Source organism: Callithrix jacchus, chromosome 8 (assembly GCF_049354715.1).
Source record: "Callithrix jacchus isolate 240 chromosome 8, calJac240_pri, whole genome shotgun sequence".
Taxonomy (NCBI): Eukaryota; Metazoa; Chordata; class Mammalia; order Primates; family Cebidae; genus Callithrix; species Callithrix jacchus.
The window spans coordinates 10,740,679-10,761,103 of NC_133509.1; the positions used below are offsets into that span (position 1 = coordinate 10,740,679).

The 20,425-nt window shown below is 48.8% G+C and overlaps 1 protein-coding gene across 8 annotated transcripts in view; it reads right to left on the reverse strand.

Moving 5' to 3' along the window:
* Window positions 1-20,425, reverse strand: part of DAPK2 (death associated protein kinase 2) — a 271,914-nt gene that overhangs the window by 149,281 nt on the left and 102,208 nt on the right. For 5 of the 8 annotated variants that reach the window (XM_054240447.2, XM_078333330.1, XM_017976646.4 and 2 more), the window contains 4 exons: window positions 14,940-14,988; window positions 14,104-14,130; window positions 10,030-10,182; window positions 8,952-8,997 (listed from right to left, as the gene is read on the reverse strand). In XM_054240447.2, coding sequence (XP_054096422.1) covers window positions 8,952-8,997; window positions 10,030-10,182; window positions 14,104-14,130; window positions 14,940-14,988 — 275 coding nt within the window. Of the gene's footprint in view, window positions 1-3,836; window positions 7,526-8,951; window positions 8,998-10,029; window positions 10,183-14,103; window positions 14,131-14,939; window positions 14,989-20,425 lie in introns of those variants that run through there. The other 3 variants (XM_035258795.3, XM_035258797.3, XM_035258799.3) reach the window with 1 other exon arrangement.

Here is a 20,425-nt window from a genome sequence, read left to right on the forward strand (position 1 = left end):
CAGTGCCAGCCACTGAGCAGAGGGGCCCAGCTAAAAATGTCAGGTGAGCCAGTCCCAGAGGCTATTAATGGGAGGTGATGCAATTCTTTCGAGGGCCTTGTTTATAGCTACACACAACAGCACCAACCCTGAGGTGGCAGCCGCAGGCCTATCAATCTGTCAGGATGGCCTTTCCTAATCAATGGGCCTTCCTGGTTGCTAAGAGGCCCACCAAATGCTGATGCCGTCATCTCAGCCAGGAAAGACGTAAATTCTGCAGCAGAGATGAAAATTCAGCAGTAAAATTGTTCCCAGAGGGAACGGGGCATAAACACTTTTGATTAAACTGGGGATGTAAGGGGGAGATGGAACTGTGTCCTGCCTTCTCCTGACCCACCCCTCTCTGCAAACAGAAAGTGCCCACCTTCTGGCCTTGTGGTCCATCTGTGATGCCAGGGAGCCTTGGGCAATTCCAACCAGGCTCCTAGGAGCGTGTTTGGTGTCGTGAAAAAATGTCCGAAAGGGAAGCAAGAAGACAGAAAACTGGTGTAGTCAAGTTTTGTTTATGCAGCTGCAAATGCCTTTGAAAAAGTCCAGTGGGCTGTGCTAAGTCAGTACCAACATCCACAGGCAAGGGAAGGAAGCAGCAGCTGCTGCTAAGGCATGAAAAAGGAATCCTGGCTTTACAGACCACACAACCCCTCCATCCCCATCCCCCACCCCCAACACAGTGATTTGCTCTAGATACTAGGCCTCCTTCAGCAACTGCAAGCAGACTGCACCTCCAACCCCCATTTGTGCATCTATCTAGCCCCTTACTCCAATGAAAGCCAGGATACCCTCATACCCACTTCTCTCCTGCCCAGGACCCCTCACCCCTGGAACTCAAAGGAGTTCCATAGGTGGTACCCCTCCACCATTCCCCTTCACTGGCTGTTCTGATGGCTGAAGCCTGGGCTCTGCTGCCTTCACCCACCTGTTTTCCCAGGAAAGGAGCACATGGGGCTTGTGGGAGGCTTGAGTTTGCCTCCTCCTAAGTGGGAGGGGAAGCTGCAGAAAGACTGTGAGCCTGCAGGCTGTCCCCTTCAGTGAACAAGCCAGTGGAAGGAGGCAGAAATGTCCCTTTCCTGCTTGGTCTGGTCTCACTTTTCTGGGTTAGGTCTCCACATGGACATACTCACTTTTTTATCCTTCTTCCATGGGACCATCAGTTTTCTGAGCAATTTTTTGTCCCCAGGAAGCTTCAAAAGTTTTTTCTCTCTACTGTGATAAAACCCAAGACTTGAGAGGTGTAGCAACCAGATGCCACATATGGACTGTTTGGATCCTGATTTGAACACACCAGCTGTAATAAGATACTGTTGGGAGTGGTGGGGCATGTGAGTATGGAATGGGAATCCAGATAAGATGAAGGAATTATTGCTAATTTTGTCAGGTGTGATAATGGCATTGGGTTATATTAAAAAGCAACTCCTGGCCGGGCGCAGTGGTTCATGCCTGTAATCCTAGCACTTTGGGAGGCCGAGGTAGGTGGATCATGAGGTCAAGAGATCGAGACCATCCTGGTCGACGAGATGAAACCCCGTCTCTACTAAAAATACAAAAATTAGGTGGGCATGGTGGTGCGCGCCTAAGGAGAATTGCTTGAACCCAGAAGGCGGAGGTTGTGGTGAGCCAAGATCACGCCATTGCACTCCAGCCTGGGTAACAAGAGCGAAACTCTGTCTCAAAAAAAAAAAAAAACCTCCTGGCTGGGCGCAGTGGTTCATGCCTGTAATCCCAGGAGTTTGGGAGGCTGAGGTAGGTGGATCACCTGAGGTCAGGAGTTCAAGACTAGCCTGGCCAACATGATGAAAGCCTGTCTCTACTAAGAATACAAAAATTAGCCAGGCATGGTGGTGGGAGCCTGTAATCTCAGGTATTTGGGAGGCTGAGGCAGGAGAATCGCTTGAACCTCGGAGGCGGAGGTTGCAGTGAGCCGAGATCGCACCGTTGCACCACAGCCTGGGCAACAAGAGTGAAATTCTGTCTCAAAAAAAAAAAAAAAAAAAATCCTTAGCAGAGATTTATGCTGAAGAATTGATGAGTTAAATAAGTCTGAAGTTTACTGTAAAATGTGTGGCATTTGGTTGCTATGTCTCTCAAGTCTTTTGGGTTTTATAACAGTAGGAGAGGAAGAACCTTTGAAGCTTTTCCTGGGAACAAAAAATTGCTCAGAAGAAAAGTAAGGGTTGATGAATGAAAGAGAACCAGCATGACTTGACTCCTGCTGCAGCAGGGTCACAGGTCCTGGAATCCACTATCCCATTCCTTAGACTTTTGAGCAAGTTTTGACAATTTTCCTGCTGAGGGGACCACATAAAAAGTTAAAAACCCTCTTTTAAATCTCTATAATCTTCCTCTCTTTAATCTCCATTCAACAGTTCCAAGTTCCCAACCCCAATCTGGGCTCATCCCATCCTTCCATATTTTATTCATGCCTTCCTCAAGGGACACAGCTTGGGGATTGAGGGGGGGAGGTCACTGGTGGGGACAACATCTCTGGGAAGGCCTCTGTTCTCTGCCACCCTCCTACCCTTTCTCCTACCCAATCAGAATTCCTCTCTCCTTTGATTTCTAGATGAGGAAGCTCTATTTTATCACTCACCACAGCTTTTCCCATCTTCCAGTTGGCTGAGTCCCAATCTGCCCCAGACACTGAGTCTTTCATTCAAGGTTGTCTTGTCCTTGTCTGTCACCTCCCCCTGAGCCAGAGCACAGTCAGTGTTTGTTCAACGCTACTGGACCCTTCTGCAATGTGAACATGCCCACCTTGGGGTCAAGAATTTCACAGACCAAGGAAAAAAGGCATCCGGTCCCACAGACATTTACAGAAGGTTGACAGTAGGGGTGACAGCTGGGCACACAGCCACCTCCAGCATGGGCTGGGCCACCTGTGCTGCCTGATGGAGGGGGGAAGCCACCACCTTCATGGTCACCTTCAAGGGAGGGGAAGGGGCCCATGGGGGAGACTTCAGCTCTTCCTGACATTATTCCTCTGCTCCATCCCTTCCTGCCAGACTCCCACAGCTGCAGAATCATCCATCAGCAAACCATTGCCCCACTTTCTGACACAGTCAGGCAGTGCTAGGCTGTAAGCACCTGCCTCAGAGAAGGAACAGGCAGATGCCTTCCCCAAGAGCCAGCCTGCCAGCTTCCTTGGGAATCGTTATTCAAGGAGATGTCACACACTTTCCTCTCCCACACAGCCCAGCATGGTGTTTAAACAGAGCACAGAAGCCAACCTTTAATTTGTAGTCTGAGCTGGGTGTGGTGGCTCACGCCTGTAATCCCAGCACTTTGGGAGGCAGAGGTGGGTGAATCACCTGAGGTCAGGAGTTCAAGACCAGCCTGACCAATATGGTGAAACCCCATCTCTACTAACAATACAAAAATTATCTGGGCATGGTGGTGGGCGCCTGTACTCTGTCACCCAGGCTGGAGTGCAGGCTGGAGTGCAGTGCCATGATCTCGGCTCACTGCAACCTCTGCCTTCTGGGTTCAAGTGATTCTCCTGCCTCAGCCTCCTGAGTATCCTGAGTAGCTGGGACTACAGGCACCCACCAGCATACCCAGCTAATTTTTGTATCTTTAGTAGAGATGGGGTTTCACCATGTTGGCCAGGCTGGTCTCACACTCCTGACCCCAAGTGATCTGCCCACCTCGGCCTCCCAAAGTGCTGGGATTACAGGCATGAGCCACAGTGCCGGGCCTGTATTCTATTTTGACCTTCCCTAAAGAGCTTCCCCTATATTGCTCCATCAGTGGCTTCCACTCCTTAGAAACCTGGCTGTGTGAAGGTCAAGGTCTATTAATATGGCCAAAGGGACATTTAATATTTGCAGTGTCTCAGCACCAAACAAGTATACGACATCCTGTGACAGGGCAGGAAAGACTATAGAGAGACTGTAGACAGGTCATTTGAACCAATTCTCTTGGGTAGGATGTAGGAAACAGAGCTTTTGCCATCTTCCGTTGGCTCCAAGGTGCACATTTTTGGATCTCTGAAGTCAGGATGATGCTATCATATTCTTACTGTTGGCCTGCAGTGAAGGCAGGTGCTCTGGGAGAGGACAGTACTATTTCTGCCACCCAGAGCCACCCAGCCTCAGACCGCTGGACATCATACTCTGCTTGATGTTGCTTTGGATCACATTGATTGTGCAAATTCAGAAAGCAAACCTGCATGAGTACCACCAGTCTGGGACTCCTGTTCCCAGGGGAGGATTTTTCACCCCCACTTAGTGTCGGGGTTAAGACACACAGGCTTCCTTGCTTCCCTTTTCCGCATTTACCCTCTCACTGAGGGCAGCATAGCTTTATTTGGTGGGGGGAGGGGGAGGCTCCTATTAGACTTTTTTCCTTAGTGGTCCATAAACGAATGATGCCTCTTATTACCAGGGTTTCTCATATCTGATGAAGAAAGCTTCTGTTACGAATATTATACATGATATTCGAAATGATCCTTCGTGCAAATAGAAAAGGAGACAGGATTTTGAAGAAATGGTTTCCGTGAGATCAAACTTTCATGTCTTGTCCTAAACCACTTCCTGCCTGAGCTGTTCACGGGGCATTTCCTCCCCAGCATCCGGAACCCACTGACTTCCCATGACTTTTGGGGTGAGGGCAGAGCTCTTCCACATGGCCACAGGCCTGCAGGTCCTGCCTGTTCTCCGGTCATTTCCACACTGTATTCCTATTCTCTCCCCTTCAGCTTCCCGTCCTCGCATTCTCAGCCTTCCACACTGCCTCTCATCACAGAGCCCCGGCATGATGGCTCTGCTGGGAAACTTCTCTTTCCCTGGTTGCCTTAGCTGATCTCTCTCCCAGTGTCACTGCTTCAGGACGCTTCCCCCGATGATGTCAGACCCCCGCGGCAGGCTGCCGCAGCACTGCATGCTTCTCTCCCAGCATGCGCACAAGTTGCAGCTCTACATTTGTGTGATTCAATGTTCAAATCCTTCGCTGGACTGAGCACTCCGTGAAAGCAGGAATCAGGCCTGTTTTCACTCAACATTGTATTGCCAGAGTCAAGCCAGGCATCTGGAAATTGGTGCCTAAGTATTATTTGTAAATGGATGGATGAATCCAGGTGTGAGCTGCCCTCCCAAGCAGGGAGTAAATCTCTGTCTCCTGGTGCAGCCAGGGGAAGCAGAAAGAGCAACAGACTTGACATCAGAAGGCCTCTACTTTTGCCATAATGATGTAACCTTGGGAAAATCCCATCTGCTCTCTGTTTCCTCATCTCTAAATTGGGAATATCATTTAGTCTGCCTCTATGATAGGAATGTTTTGTGAGGCCATGAAGACACTTTGAATTATACAAGCTATGCCCCACTCACAGGCTCCTAGCTCAGCACTGGGCTCATATGCCATGCTCTGTTGATATGAGCTGGTTGACTGGCTCCTCCTCCAGAGAAAGGGAGATGAGATCTTATAATCCTTGGGGAGGGGTGCTCAAAGGTTTGGGTCATGAAAGGACCATGTGGCCTTGAGCTTCCCCATCTTTACATTTGCCCTTTTCAAAAATTCTCACGGAATTTCTTAGGCCTTCAAGGCCTAATGGCCTAGGTACATAAGAAGAGGACCCTCCTGCTGAGGACCTTCTGGTCTTTATTCCTGACCCAAAATTGGGGCTGTTAGCTAGAAGAGGGGAAAGGGTGGAGAATGGGAAGACTCCTTCTTTCCTTCTCTCCTGCTTGCAGGCAGATCTTCAGACAGAGACAGGGCTGGGGAGGGACAATGACTGTGCCTTCTGGGACAGAGCTCCTAGGACAATCATCTGCTGGTATATGCATCCCACCTACACCTGGCAGAATGCATGAAGCTGCTTACTTTGCCTCTGGGAGCTGGACTTTAATATTAAGATACATATTTACAGCCAAGCCTTACTACTTTCTCCTATATACTCATCTTAGAGATGGGCATGCTGGGTTTCTGTTTCATCCGTATTGATTGACTATATCATTTTCCCTCTGAGTCAATTTTCTCATCAGTTACATGGAAATAATGATAATAATACCACCCACCTTCCTATCTCATTGAGTTCTTTTTTTTGAGAGTGAGTCTTGCTCTGTCGCTCAGGCTAGAGTACAATGGCACCATCTCGGCTCACTGCAACTTCTGCCTCCTAGGTTCAAGCAATTCTCCTGCCTCAGCCTCCTGAGTAGCTGGAATTATAGGCACCTGCCATCATGCCTGGCTAACTTTTGCATTTTTAATAGAGATGGGATTTCACCTTGTTGGTTAGGCTGGTCTTGAACCCCTGACCTCAAGTGATCTGCCCGCCTTGGCTTCCCAAAGTGCTGGAATTACAGGCTTGAGCCACCACGCCCGTCCTCATTGAGTTCTTTTAAGGATCAAATGAGGTCATTCGTCAGACATAATGTGCTCAGTAAGTGAAAAATCAATGCAAATGGAAGGTAATATTATTTTCTGTATGCATTTTAAATCCCTGCTTCTGTAGCAGGAGAGCATCATGCTGACTTAGTTATTTGCCGTTAACTCAAATATTACCCAAGATCTACAAGCCATAAGGTATGTAGGCAGAAAATGAGATGCGAACAAATCCTTCATCACAAATCAATTCTCAAGCATCTCCCTAGGGCCAGCCATCCTTCCTCTGGAGAAGGGGACCCTGAAGGGTACTCACTCTTTAATTGTTTTAACAGCTTGGCTGCCCTGCCAGCACCCTCCCAGAAAACCAGAGTGGTAAGGGGAGGGGCAGAATGAATAATTAATGGGCATCTCAGTGATTCTGGATTCTGTGGAGGGGGTAGAAGGCTATACTACAGACACACACCCCTGCAGGATCATTCTAGCTAGATGCTGCAGCTGGGCGGATGAGAACTTGCTTCCGCAAACCTCTTGGGATGCATTACTGACTGGACTCTGGCGCTCAGAGCTTCCAGCCGGCCAGAACTTCCTCGGTGCATGATCTGCTGAGCAGCTCTGATAGGGATTCGCTGGTGTCCTGGTGTAATGCGGAGCCCAGGCCCTTGGAGCTCCCGCTCTCCAGCTGGAAGCTGCCCACCAGCTCCTGGATCCACTGCAGGTCTGTGGAGAGCTCCTGCCTCAGAGCCTCAAACTGGGCCTCCACCTGGTCCAGTTTCCTGGCCACACTTCCAAGGTTGGACCCCGTGGCCTGGATATCTTCTCGCAGCAGCTTCTTCGATGACTCTACCTTGCGGAACTCATACCTGAGCTGGGACAGGTTATGCCGGGCGCTCTCACTCTCCTCTCGGTACCAAGCTTCCTTCTCATTGAAGATGGAGACCAGGGCCTCCACATCGTCCTGGATGGTATCATGGGCCTCCACCAGGGCACGGCATCCCAGGTCCACCCGAGCCACGTCTTCCACCACACAGGCAAAACGCTCAAAGTTGACATAGGTGTTGTTGGGAGGCATGCTTGAGTGGCATTTGAGAGTATACTCTCTCAGGCGCTTGGTCTTCAGCTGGGTGGGCTCTGTCTTGCGCTGTTCAGGGGCTCTGACTTCTCCTTTTGACTGGTGGGTGTTCAGACAGAAGAATCAGAGTGTTAATTTGCTACCCGCCCCAGAAGGCAGTCCGAAGGACAGGCAGAAGGCACACACATGGCCTCTGGTATTCACTGCATGCGTCAGGCCACAGGGAGAACCAGGGTGGGATGAGCACCCCCACAGACCATAAGTGAGGTCGAGGAGTATGGGGTGCTGCCTGCATGCTCATTCAGGGCAGAGGGGTCCACGGCCATTAGAGATGGTTCCACACACATAGCATTTAAGGGGTGCTCACGCAGACAAGCAGGCTGCAGCTGGGACTCCGCAGGCATCTGCGCAGGGCTGGAGTGTGCAAGGCCAGGGCTCACACAGCGGGGCTGAGGAGCATCTCTCCTTTGAGGCTCCTTGGTCCTTCCCCTTCCTTCAACGAGCAGAAGCTGAGCAGATGAAGCTGAGCAGATGAAGCTGACCTCCTCCCAGACTACTCCAGCCCTCCCTGTTCTGTCTTCCACAGGCCTCACCTTCTCTTTTTATTTGATTATTATTTTTTAGAGAGATGGGGTCTTGGCATGTTGCTCAGGATGGTCTTGAACTCCTGGACTCAAGCCATCCTCCTGTTGCCTCGGCCTCCAAAAGTGCTGGGATTACAGGCAGGAGCCACTGTACCCAGCCTGCCTCACCCTCTCTTATCTCTACCTTTCTTATGGTCATTTCATCCTTGCTGGCCTTCTCACTTAACAGTTAAGGTTAATGGGAAGTCTGGTGATGTGCCTGGGTGTGCATAGCTAGCCTGAATCCTGCTGAGTCCCACCCTCTCAAAGTGCTCTTTACGCCAGACACAAGACCCTCTGGAAAGCCAGCAGCTGGAAGCCAGACTGCAAGGCGAGTTAGGCAGGAATCCATCTTTTTGCCCCGACTCTCCCCAGAGGGAAAAGAATTGCCCCAACAGTGGCTGTCTCTCTTCCCCACGAGGCCTCCGTCTCAGGCCCCATTCCTCAGGGCCTGAGGAGCTGGGTGGCTGATTCGAGTGTCATCTTTGACCCAGATCCCCAAAATCCGAAAGGAGGAGGCCTGGTCACATTGTGGTTTTCAATTGTCACTGATCTCTCTACACCTGGGGAGTCCTGATTTCCACTTGGAGAAGGGACAGTGGCATGCCCTCCAACAAAGAACACTGTGTAAGGTGGCCACAAAGAAAAACGGGTACAGCTGAGTTTTGTGAGGTTTCGTTTCATAAGTTACCTGAATATGAGAGACACAAAATAGCAAGCAAATAAACCTATTTGAACAAGCCCAGGCCCTTTGGGGCCCCTGGCTAGCTTTCATCTGTGCCCGGGGTCAGTGCTTCAAGCAAAGGTCTCTCCAGTGGACCCTCTGCATGTGGCTACCCAGCCCGGCCCTGGCGACAGAGCAGGGACCCTTTGCCCATTGGAACTCATGACTGTGCCCTTACCGTGATCCAGGGGTGTCTGAGAGCCTCTTGGATTGTGAGCCGTTTCCTGCAAAGAGGTTTGAGAAACAGTGATGATCCATGAGGACAGAAGCTGGGAGCAACCATCTAAAAAGAGTTCTTACACTTTTTAGATCAATATTTTGGCATTATTTGTCCACTGCCATCAAACCAGGGGAATGGAGGATGCAGAGATGATTGGGAACTGGCTGCATATCCTGCACTCTAGGGGAAGGAAGTGGCCCAGGCAGATCCCTCAATAGAGTGGCCTTGTTACCTAAACCCATACCTTCAGTCCGAAAGCTGAAAGGTCTAAGAAGAGTCATAAATGTGCTAATGAGCTTCCAGAATCCTCCAGCTCCCCATTGCTAAAACCATGATCTCTGCTCTTCTGTTTGCCTTCTGGATCCCTTCTCTGCCTTTCGCTGCTCCGTACCCAGGTCAGTGACTCTCCCTAACACTGCTCTTACACAGGAAAATCAGGGACCTTGCACTCCAGACAACTCCGAAGTCTGTGGGATGGAGAGGACATGGTGTTCTAGTCTGTGGATCTTTCTTCCTGCCCCATCCAAGGCATGCTCTGGCACCCTGCAATTCCCTGCCTATCTCCTATTTGGCCCCATTGCCATGGGGCTCACCCTGGCCCCTGAAGAAGGGATAAGGTTAGCATGTCTCCCACCCTCCCACTGAATTGTTCTCTCCAAGCCCCCCTGCTCCCACTCCCAACCTCAACTGGCTTGAAAACCCTGCCATTTAACCTTTTCAAATCTGAAATCCAGGGACAGACTACACAAGGTAATGAGCCCTAAAGAAACCCGGGCTGACGTCCAGCACACAAACACACACACACACATACACACACGTTATTTACATTTCAGCAGCAGAAGAAAGCAGAAAGACTTGAGCAAACAAGAGGAATGCCGCATCTTGGCTAGGCCACACTTCCCAGCACCTGCCCGGATTAGACTACAACGGTGCAGATGACAGCTATGTCAAAGCTGGGACACACTGACAGGTCTTTGAGAGGGGCGACAGGAAGCCAGCAGTACCTGAGAAACCAGTGGCTTCTCTGTCCTCTTACCGGGTCTCTTTAACCAGAAGCTTCCGAATGAAGTCCTTGGCCAGCTCGCTCGTCTGGCTGAAGAATTCCTCATCAAAGTCATAACTCACTGCTGTGATATTTGCCAGTGTTTCCTGCTTTGTGTCTCCCAGGAAAGGGGACGCTCCACTTAGGCTGAATACAACAGAGGAAACCACATAAGTAAGGGAAAGTAGATGGAAATGGGGATGATGGACTTGGGGAACCCTGCCCCATGACTGCTGCACGGAGCTGGAAGGCTCCCAGCAACACAGCCTGCCCCCTCTAAGCAGCCAACCATCAGTCTGTTCAACTGAGTCCAATTCCATACACATTCATGGAGCTTCTCCTAAGCACCTGACAGAGAGAAACTGTGTCTTCACAGGACTCGAAAGCAGAGGGGAGAGAAACACAGTGGCATGGCTCTTTGTGATTCCCCAGCTGGACAAACCGGAATATATTTTGTGTCATTGTGAGAACACAAAAGCCCTCTATGATTTTCCATTTTCTATAGGATCACATCGAAACTCCTCAGCAAGGCAGTAAGAGTTGGTCCTGGGCCAGGCACAGTGGCTCACGCCTGTAATCCCAGCACTTTGGGAAAGCCAGCCCAAGGACAGGGGAGCACAGGAAAGAGGGGGGCCCAGGGCAGCTTCATGGTAGCACGGATATTTACACCGTTTGTGTCTTGAAGAATAAAGAGGCTGTCAGCAGTCAAAGAAGGAGACGGAAAGGCCTTCTGGGTTACAGGAGCAACTTGAGCAGAGCCCCAAGTTTGGAAAGAGATGGCCCATTAGGGACTAGAAAGATCTGTGTGGTTCCCCCACAGGGTTTGTCAAGGATGTCATATAAATAATGACTCCTATATCTACTATCTCCTGATTCATCTTTCAGTTGTTCATGGGATGCCTTGGTAGAGGCATGATCCAGCGGTCTCCGGACCAGACATGCCATTGCCCCAAACTCACTGTGTCCAAACCCCATTCCAAGCACTCCCCTGATGAATGACATGACTTTACAAATGTACCCAAGCTAGAAACACAGGAGTCACCTTGGACCCTTCTTTCTGTTCCCTTGCCACATCTGACTGGCCAAAAGCTTTTTGGTCGATTCCATTTACTAAATATCTCTTGAAAGTCATCCCCATCTCCACAGCCACTTTCTTAGCATGGTGGCAGCAAGGTGCACTGGAAAAATTTTGATATTGCAATCCTGGGTTTGAATCCCAGCTCAGCCACTCGTTAGCTATGTGAAGCTAGAACCCCTCTGCAATGTAGTTTCCTCATCTGTAAAATGAGGAAAATAAAATTCCCATCTCACATGATTGTGAAGAATGAATGCATACAAAAGCATTCAGGCAATCCTGGCCCACACTAAGGGCTCTGGAATTAATGGCCATTATCACTGTCATTGTGAGAACACAAAAGCCCTCTATGATTTTCCATTTTCTATAGGATCACATCGAAACTCCTCAGCAAGGCAGTAAGAGTTGGTCCTGGGCTGGGTGCAGTGGCTCACACCTGTAATCCCAGCACTTTGGGAGGCCGAGGCGGGTGGATCACGAGGTCAAGAGATCGAGACCATCCTGGTCAACATGGTGAAACCCTGTCTCTACTAAAAATATAAAAAATTAGCTGGGCATGGTGGCACGTGTCTGTAATCCCAGCTACTCAGGACGCTGAGGCAGGAGAATTGCCTGAACCCAGGAGGCGGAGGTTGCAGTGACCTGAGATCGCGCCATTGCACTCCAGCCTGGGTAACAAGAACGAAACTCAAGAAAAAAAAAAAAGAGTTGGTCCTTCCCCATGCTCGGTACATTTCAGCCACACTGAAGGTTTACCGTTTTTTTCTCACACAGTTTCCTCAGCCAGCACAGCCCCTCCTTCCTTCTCCACCAACAGAATTAACTTCATTCTTTACATCCTAGTTCAAATCGACCCACCAATCACGTGCTCTTTCTCTTTCTCTCTCAATAAACCTTCAGCAATTCAGCAAACCAGTGGTTCCCCATCTGTGTCTCAAAAAGGTGTGTTCATGCCTCTAGCCTAACTTTGGTCCTACTGGGTATGAGTTAGGTGTATGGTGTGTCTTCCATAGACAGGGAGCACCAGCAAGCAGGGAAGACCCTCCTCCATGTCAGTATCCTGGTGCCTGCCTGGTATGGTGTTTGTCTTGGAGGAGACCTCAACAAAGCTGTTAAATTCAAATGAGCCACAAGAAGACTATGTGCTCAGTAGACACTGGGATTCCCTTTGTGTGTGTGTGTGTGTGTGTGTGTGTGTGTGTGTGTGTGAGACAGGGTCTTGCTCTGTTGCCCAGGGTGGAGTGCAGAGGTGCAACTACGACTTACTGCAACTTCTGGGCTCAAGCAATCCTTCTGCGTCGGCCTCCCATAGCTGGGACTACAGGTGTGTGACACCACATCCAGCTAATTTTTTTTTTTTTTTTTTGTAGAGATAGGGTTTAATCATGTTGCCCAGGCTGGTCTCAAACTCCTGGACTCAAGTATCTGCCCACCTCAGCTTTCCAAAATGCTGGGATTACATGGGATTCCTTAATGTTTCTATATGAAAATTAGAGTCCTGAATAAATTAAAGTTTCAAGAGTTACATCCGACTGTTCTGGCTCTGATCTGAAACTACAGATCGATGGTTCTCAGCCTTCTCTTTGCATCAAATTCAGCTGGAGTTTTAAAAGATGCAGATACTAAGTCCCTATCCCTAGCACTTGTGATGTAATAGATCTGGGGTGGGGCCTGTGCCATGGTGGGTATTAAAAGCTCTGCTATGCAGCCAGGGTTGAGATCCTCTGCGGCAGCTCGGGGGGATCCACCATGTCACACAGGGCTCCTAGTCCAAGTGCTGCTGGGAGAGTCAGAGACCAGGCTCACAGGGATCACTGAAAGAATGAGCCCCTTGGCTGCTGAGCACTGGTGCTCCCTGCCCCATCTGGTTGACTCTTACTCTAGTGCGCTATAAAAATAGTATTTTCCATGTGTGCTGTGAAGGGAAAATGGTTGGGAAGGGCCGATGGAATGAACACTCACTTGCCTACGGTGCACGTGCCAGTGTCAGGGCAACGTGCACATGTTACTTATTTAGCTTTCACAACACGCCCATGGTGGGAAGTTTGGGATTCCTATTTTTCTGATAAGAAAAACAAGCCCAGAGGTTAAGTCCCTGTCCAGGGCCATAGAGTTAGAAAGCGACAGTATCACAGGACTCCAGCCCAGAGGTAGCTCACCACACACTGGAGCCATGCAGGAAATCTCTGTGTAAGCAACTGAATACTTCAGGGACAGGCAAAGAGGAAGGAGAAGAGAGACAGGAAGAAAAGGGAATCTGGGGAAAAGAGGGAAAACGGGGAAAGAAAGAAAAGAGAAGATTGGGGAGGCCATATGCAGCTTCACAGGGCTGTCCCAACAGTTCTGAGTGAAGGACTGGGCATGGTGGCTCACACCTGTTATCCCAGCACGTTGGGAGGCTGAGGGTAGACCACAAGGTCAGGACTTTGAGACCATCCTGGCCAACATGGTGAAACCCATCTGTACTAAAAATACAAAATTAGCCCTGCATGGTGGCACACACCTGTAGTCCCACCTACTCGGGAGGCAGAGGCAGGAGAGTTGCTTGAATCTGGGAGCTGGAGGTTGCAGTAAACTGAGATTGTGCCACTGCAATCCAGCCTGGGCGACAGAACAAGACTCTGTCTCAAAAAAAAAAAAAAAAAAAAAAAAAAAAAGAGTTCTGAGAGTCTGAGTGAAAAGTGACATTCTCCAGTACACCTCAGCTTGGGGGAGGCTGGGCAGGGGAGCCCTGGCATTCCATAGTAGGAATGCAGACACAGGCTGTGCAGAGCACAGGCTGCACCCCTGGATGTCTGCTCAACCTCAATGCCAGGGTCAGATGGATGAAATGGACTCAGAGTGCTTAGCCTCAGGCTTCCTGTGTAGACTTAACACATCCGGATTATGGTGGGTACTTACTAAATGTCAGTCTGTCTGACTGCCCCTCTCTCATTCCTTCTGGTTCCCCCATATTTAAGCTGAGCCAGAGACCCTGGATCAGAGATACTCACAGGATGTAGGTGATGACACCTATGCTCCTGTAAAGTAAAGAACAGTTGAGTCAGTGCCGCCTGGGTCCAGTCCCCGACCAGCAAGGGACACCTGCATGGATCTAAGGGGAAGAGGTCACTTGCTCCCCCACAGCAGCTCCTAGATACTGCCTCATGCTCCACACCCTTCTCCATCCCGCCCTTCAGCAGCAGCCTGGGATGTGTTTGGGGTCATCGAGCTCTGAACCCTGAGTCTGAGGACCCAAGTTCAAGGTCAGAATGCTGCATGTGCAGGCTGTGTGATTTGGCTAAGTCCCTTACCACCTCTGAGCCCTCTTTCTGTATAAGGATAATGATAACCACCTCATAGGATTTTAGAAAACCAGGTAACAAAGGTGCTCAGCCAACTGTAAAGCAGCATCCAAATGGAATGAGTCACATCTGTGCAGAGAACTAATCCCTGCAGTATCCGCAGGCCCAGCACAGTGCCCTGATGCGTGAACTTTCAGTGACCACTTGGTTGGCCGACTGAGCAAGTTACTGTTACTATTATTTTTAACCTGGCTGGGGCAGGCCCAGGGGTGAGCCTGCACCTCTGCCTTGCCTCTCTTCTTGCTCCTCCACTGCTGACAAAGCTCTGACCTGGTCAGGTGCTAACCGGCCTCAGGTCCAGGCCTAGTGGCCCTCCAGCTGCCCTGGCCACAGGTCTAACATACTGGGGGAGCCACCAGAGGCTCTGAAAGGTGAGTGTGGAGTAAGGGGCTTTTATGGTTAAGGGGATGTCACCTGGAGCAGGATCTGAGGCCTTCTGCCCTTGGAAGGATCCCTAGGTCACCTGGGTGGCCTGTCCAACTTACCACATGTCAGCCTCCAGACCCAGGGGCTCGTAGTTCACAATTTCTGGAGCTGAAAGAGGTCATATTAAAGGGTCAACAGGAGTGTGAACATGAGAGGAGAGAGAGTTGTAAGGAATTTTAGGGAATTTGGTACTAAATGTCTCTATCCTGAATCCCCAGGAAGAGTAGAGCAGCAGATAAAGGTGGTCTGCATCTAAGAATTCTGAGGAAAGGGGTTGCCATGGCCCAAATGTTTGTGTTTCCCCAAAATTCATGTTGACAGCGAATCCCCAATGTAATAGTATGAAGAAGTAGAGTCTTTAGGAGGTGACCAGGTCACGAGAATGGAAACCTCACAAGCAGGACTGTACCCTTATAAAGAGGCCCAAGGGCTGGGTGTGGTGGCTCACACCTGTAATCCCAGCACTTTGGGAGGCTGAGGCGGGAGGATTGCTGGAACCCAGGAGTTGGAGACCAGCCTGGGCAACACAGGGATACCTCCATCTCTGCAAAAAATTTTTAAAAATTAGCTGGGCATGGTGGCACATGCTTGTAGTCTAAGGTACTCGGGAAGAGACTGAGGTAGGAGGATTGCTTGAGCCTGGGAGGTTGAGGCTGCAGTGAGCCATAACTGCACCACTACACTCCAGCCTGGGCAACAGAGTGAGACCCCATTTGAAAAAAAAAAGAGAGAGAGAGAGAAAGAAAAAGAAAAAGAGGCCTGAGAGGGCTTGTTTGCCCCTTTGGTTATTTGATGACTTAGCAAGAAGGTGCCATCTATGAAACAGGGTAAACTCTCATCAGATTCCAAATCTGCTGGCACCTTGACCTTGGACTTCCCATCCTCCAGAACTGTGAACAATGAACTTCTGTTCTTTATAAATGACTCACTTTAAGGTATTTCATTAAAGCAGCCCAAAAGGTCTAAGAAAATTGTTGTCTGTTATCCTGGTTACAAACCAGGCTCACCCCTGGGCCTGCCCCAGCCAGGTTAAAAATAATAGTAACAGTAACTTGCTCAGTCGGCCAACCAAGTGGTCACTGAAAGTTCACGCATCAGGGCACTGTGCTGGGCCTGCAGATACTGCAGGGGTTAGTTCTCTGCACAGATGTGACTCATTTCATTTGGATGCTGCTTTACAGTTGGCTGAGCACCTTTGTTACCTGGTTTTCTAAAATCCTATGAGGTGGTTAACCTTTTACAAACAGGCCTTGAGAGAGAGAAAGAGGAAAAGTACACAGAATACCTGAGAAAGGAAGAGAACGGCAGGGAAATGAAGGTACAGAAGGAGAAATGGGGCCTAGGCTATGAGGCCTGCTTTAGAACTCTCTGGTAAAGACCAGTCAAGTCAGTGCTGGAAAATGGTGAAGAAGAAGGCAGAGAGGGACTCCACTTTCCTCTGAGTCTGGTCTGAAAGAGGGTACCTCCCACCTGATGAGGAGGGGGACATCCTTGGGGTCCCCTGGGACAATGAGCTTAAGGGGCAGCCAGGGGTAGATGTCCAGGGACAGGTTCCAGGGCCAGAGCCATCATGTTTGGAGCCATCCATGTACAGAAAAGAGTAGCAGCTGAGCCAACGATGTGATGACCAGGAGAGGGTGCAGAGTCTGCTGAGGAGAGAAGAGGACCAAATCCTTTCCAGAAATCAAGCAGATAATCCCTAAAAAGTGAGTGTTGAATTTCACAGCCACCGCAGTGCCCAGAATGTCAAGAAGGTACAGGCTGGGCATGGTGGCTCACACCTGTAATCCCAGCACTCTGGGAGGCTGAGGCAGGCTGATGACTTGAGGCCAAGAGTTAAAGACCAGCCTGGCCAACATGGCAAAACCCTGTCTCTACTAAGAATACAAAAAAAAAATTGGCTGGGCATGGTGGCAGGTGCCTATAATCCCAGCTACTTGGGAGGCTGAGACAGGAGAATTGCTTGAACTTGGGAAGTGGAGGTTGCAGTGAGCCGAGATTATCCAACAAGTTAGGCACAGAAATTTGGACTATGCATTATAGAGACTCTTATAGCAATGTGACATTGCTGTGACATCCCAACTGTGGTCATTTTTCTAATACTTTATTTGTTTTTATTTTTATTTTTTTAAGATGGAGTTTCACTCTTTTTGCCCAGGCTGGAGTGCAATGGTGCGATCTTGGCTTACTGCAAGATCTGCCTCCTGGGTTCAAGTGATTCTCCTGCCTCAACTTGTGAGTAGCTGGGATTACAGGCATGTGCCACCATGCCCAGCTAATTTTGTATTAGTAGAGACGGGTTTCTCCACGTTGGTCAGGCTGGTCTCGAATTCCCGACCTCAGGTGATCTGCCCTTCTTAGCCTCCCAAAGTGCTAGGATTGCAGGCATGAGCCATAATGCCTGGCCTCCAGCCTGGTGACAGAGTGAGTCCCTGTCTAAAAAAAAAACAAAAAAAAAAACAAAAAAAGGTGGAATATTATGCAGCCATCAAAAACGATGAGTTTGTGTCCTTTGTAGGGACATGGATGAACCTGGAGAACATCATTCTCAGCAAACTGACACAAGAACAGAAAATGAAATACCGCATGTTCTCACTCATAGGCGGGTGTTGAACAATGAGAACACATGGACACAGGGAGGGGAGCACTACATACTGGGGTCAGTTGGGGGGAATAGGGGAGGGACAGCGGGGGAGTTGGGGAGAGATAGCATGGGGAGAAATGCCAGATATAGGTGAAGGGGAGGAAGGCAGCAAATCACACTGCCACGTGTGTACCTATGCAACTATCTTGCATGTTCTTCACATGTACCCTAAAACCTAAAATGTAATAAAAAAATATATATATATATATATATATGCCATAGAAATTAAATTTAAAAAAGGACAAAGAAGTGGAAGTAAGATTGTAGGTGATACTTTTTAAAAGCTCGGCAATCATGGAGGCAAAAGAGGGCAGTAGCTTGAGAAGAGGAAGGACTGAGCCCGTACAACTGCAAACAGAAAAGGTAGAGAGTGGGAAAGTGTGAGTTTATCTAAGACAGTATCAAAACTATTGCATCCACAGCCTATGTCTGCCCTTCTGTCCTCTTGCCTCCCTCTACTTCAAGATACAGGGAACTACTCTCCATGTTTTGCTGATGTTTTAGCTTTATAAAAATGCTGTCTTAAGATCGGGCATGGTGGCTCAGGCCTGTAATCCCAGCACTTTGGGAGGGTGAGGGAGGTGGATCAGATCAGGAGTTCAAGACCAGCCTGGCCAACATGGTGAAACACTGTCTCTATTAAAAAATACACAAATTAGCCAGATGTGGTAGCAGGCACCTGAATTCGCAGCCACTTGGGAGGCTGAGGCAGGAGAATCGCTTGAACCCTGGAGACAGAGGTTGCAGTGAGCTGAGATCATGCCATTGCACCCCAACCTGGGTAACAAGAGTAAGACTCCGTCTTAAAAAAAAATGCTGTCATACTGCATGTGATTTATAGTCACTTTATTTTTTCACTCAACATTTATGCTTCTAGTGTTCACTGAATGTTCATCTATGCTTTTCATATTTTCACTGCTAAATAGTAATCCATTGTGTGAACGTGTATCATTTTTTAGTCATTCTCCTCTCAGAGTTCATGTAAATGGTTTCCATGTTTTAAAATTATTGGAACTGCTGGGCTTGGGGGCTCACGCCTGTAATCCCAGCACTTTGGGAGACCAAGGCCGGTGGCTCACCTGAGGTCAGGAGTTCAAGACCAGCCTGACCAACATGGAGAAACCCCATCTCTACTAAAAATACAAAAATTAGCCAGGCATGGTGGTGCGTGCCTATAGTCCTAGCTACTCCGGAGGGAGGTGAGGCAGAAGAATCACTTTAACCTGGGAGGTGGAGGTTGCAGTGAGCCGAGATGGCACCACGGCACTCCAGCCTGGGTGAAAGAGTGAGATTTCTTCTCAAAAAAAAATTATTGGAACAGTTGCTATGAACCTTTTTTTTGCATGTGTTTCCTACTGTGCACACGAAAGACTTTCTTTAGGTCAGTGATATTCAGAGTTTGGTCATTGGTTCAACAGTATAGGCACAAAAACTTGGACTGTGCATTTAGAGACTCATAGCAAGGTGATATTGCTGTGCCATCCAAACTGCTCGTTTTTCTAATAATTTATTTGTTTTATTTTTATTTTTTTAAGACAGAGTTTCACTCTTTTTGCCCAGGCTGGAGTGCAATGGCGCAATCTTGGCTTACTGCCAGATCTGCCTCCTGGGTTCAAATGATTCTCCTGCCTCAGCCTCTCAGTAGCTGGGATTACAGGTGTGTGTCACAAAAAAAAAGACTGGCTAATTTTGCATTTTTAGTAGAGATAGAGTTTCACCATGTTGGCCAGACTGGTCTCAAACTCCTGATCTCAGGTGATCCACCCACCTCAGCCTCCCAAAGTGCTGGGATTACAGGCATGAGCCACCACGCCTGGCTGAAATTTTTTTTTTCTTGTTTTTTAAGATGGAGTTTTGCCCTTTGTTGCCTAGGCTGGAGTACAATGGCGTGATCTCAGCTCATTGCAACCTCCGCCTTTCAGGTTCAAGTGATTCTTCTGCCTCAGCCTCCATAACAGCTGGGACTACAGGCATGCTCCACCATGCCTGGCTAATTTTTGTATTTTGAGTAGAGATGGGTTTTACTGTGTTGGCCAGGATGATCTCGATCTCATGATTTCGTGATCCGCCCGCCTCGGCCACCCAAAGTGCTGGGATGACAGGTGTGAGCCACCGCGCCTGAGTGCTGGGATGACAGGTGTGAGCCACCGCGCCTGACCAACTTTTTTTTTCAAGGCTTTCATCATAGATTCAGAAGCACAACTCACTTTCGCATGCCATTGATCTGAGATATATACACACTGATTTCTGATTTCTGTCATCAACACATCTTTGTCTATTTTTTTTCTGTGCCTTTCTTTTCCTTTCTTGTCCTCTTTTTAAAAAAAATGAAGATTTTTGGTTAGTTTTGCTGTTTCTTACCCCCCCAACTTCTTTTTTTTAACGGCTATCCTTAAGACATAACTTTGGATATCTGACAAATTCTAACGTAAATCAACACTCTGACCTTCCTCCAACAATCTAAAAACCTTAGAACATTGATTTTAAACATTGCTCCATCTAACATTTTCTTCATGTTTTAGTTCTATCCTTTTGTTAATCCCACAATCAAAACGTCTTCATCACAACTCTATTGCTTTTTGTTTTTTGAAGAGAGTCTTGCTCTTGTCACTCAGGCTGGAGTGCAATGGTGCAATCTTGGCTCACTGCAACCTCCACCTCCCGGGTTCAAACAATTCTTCTGCCTCAGCCTCCCTAGTAGCTGGGATTACAGGCACGTAGCACCACACCCAGCTAATTTTTATATTTTTAGTAGAGATGGGGTTTCACCATGTTGGCTGGGCTGGTCTCGAACTCCTGACCTCAGGTGATCCACCTGCCTTGGCCTCCCAAAGCGCTGAGATTATAGGTGTGAGCCACAGCACCCGTCCTATTGTTTTATTTTGTTTTTTGAGACAGAGT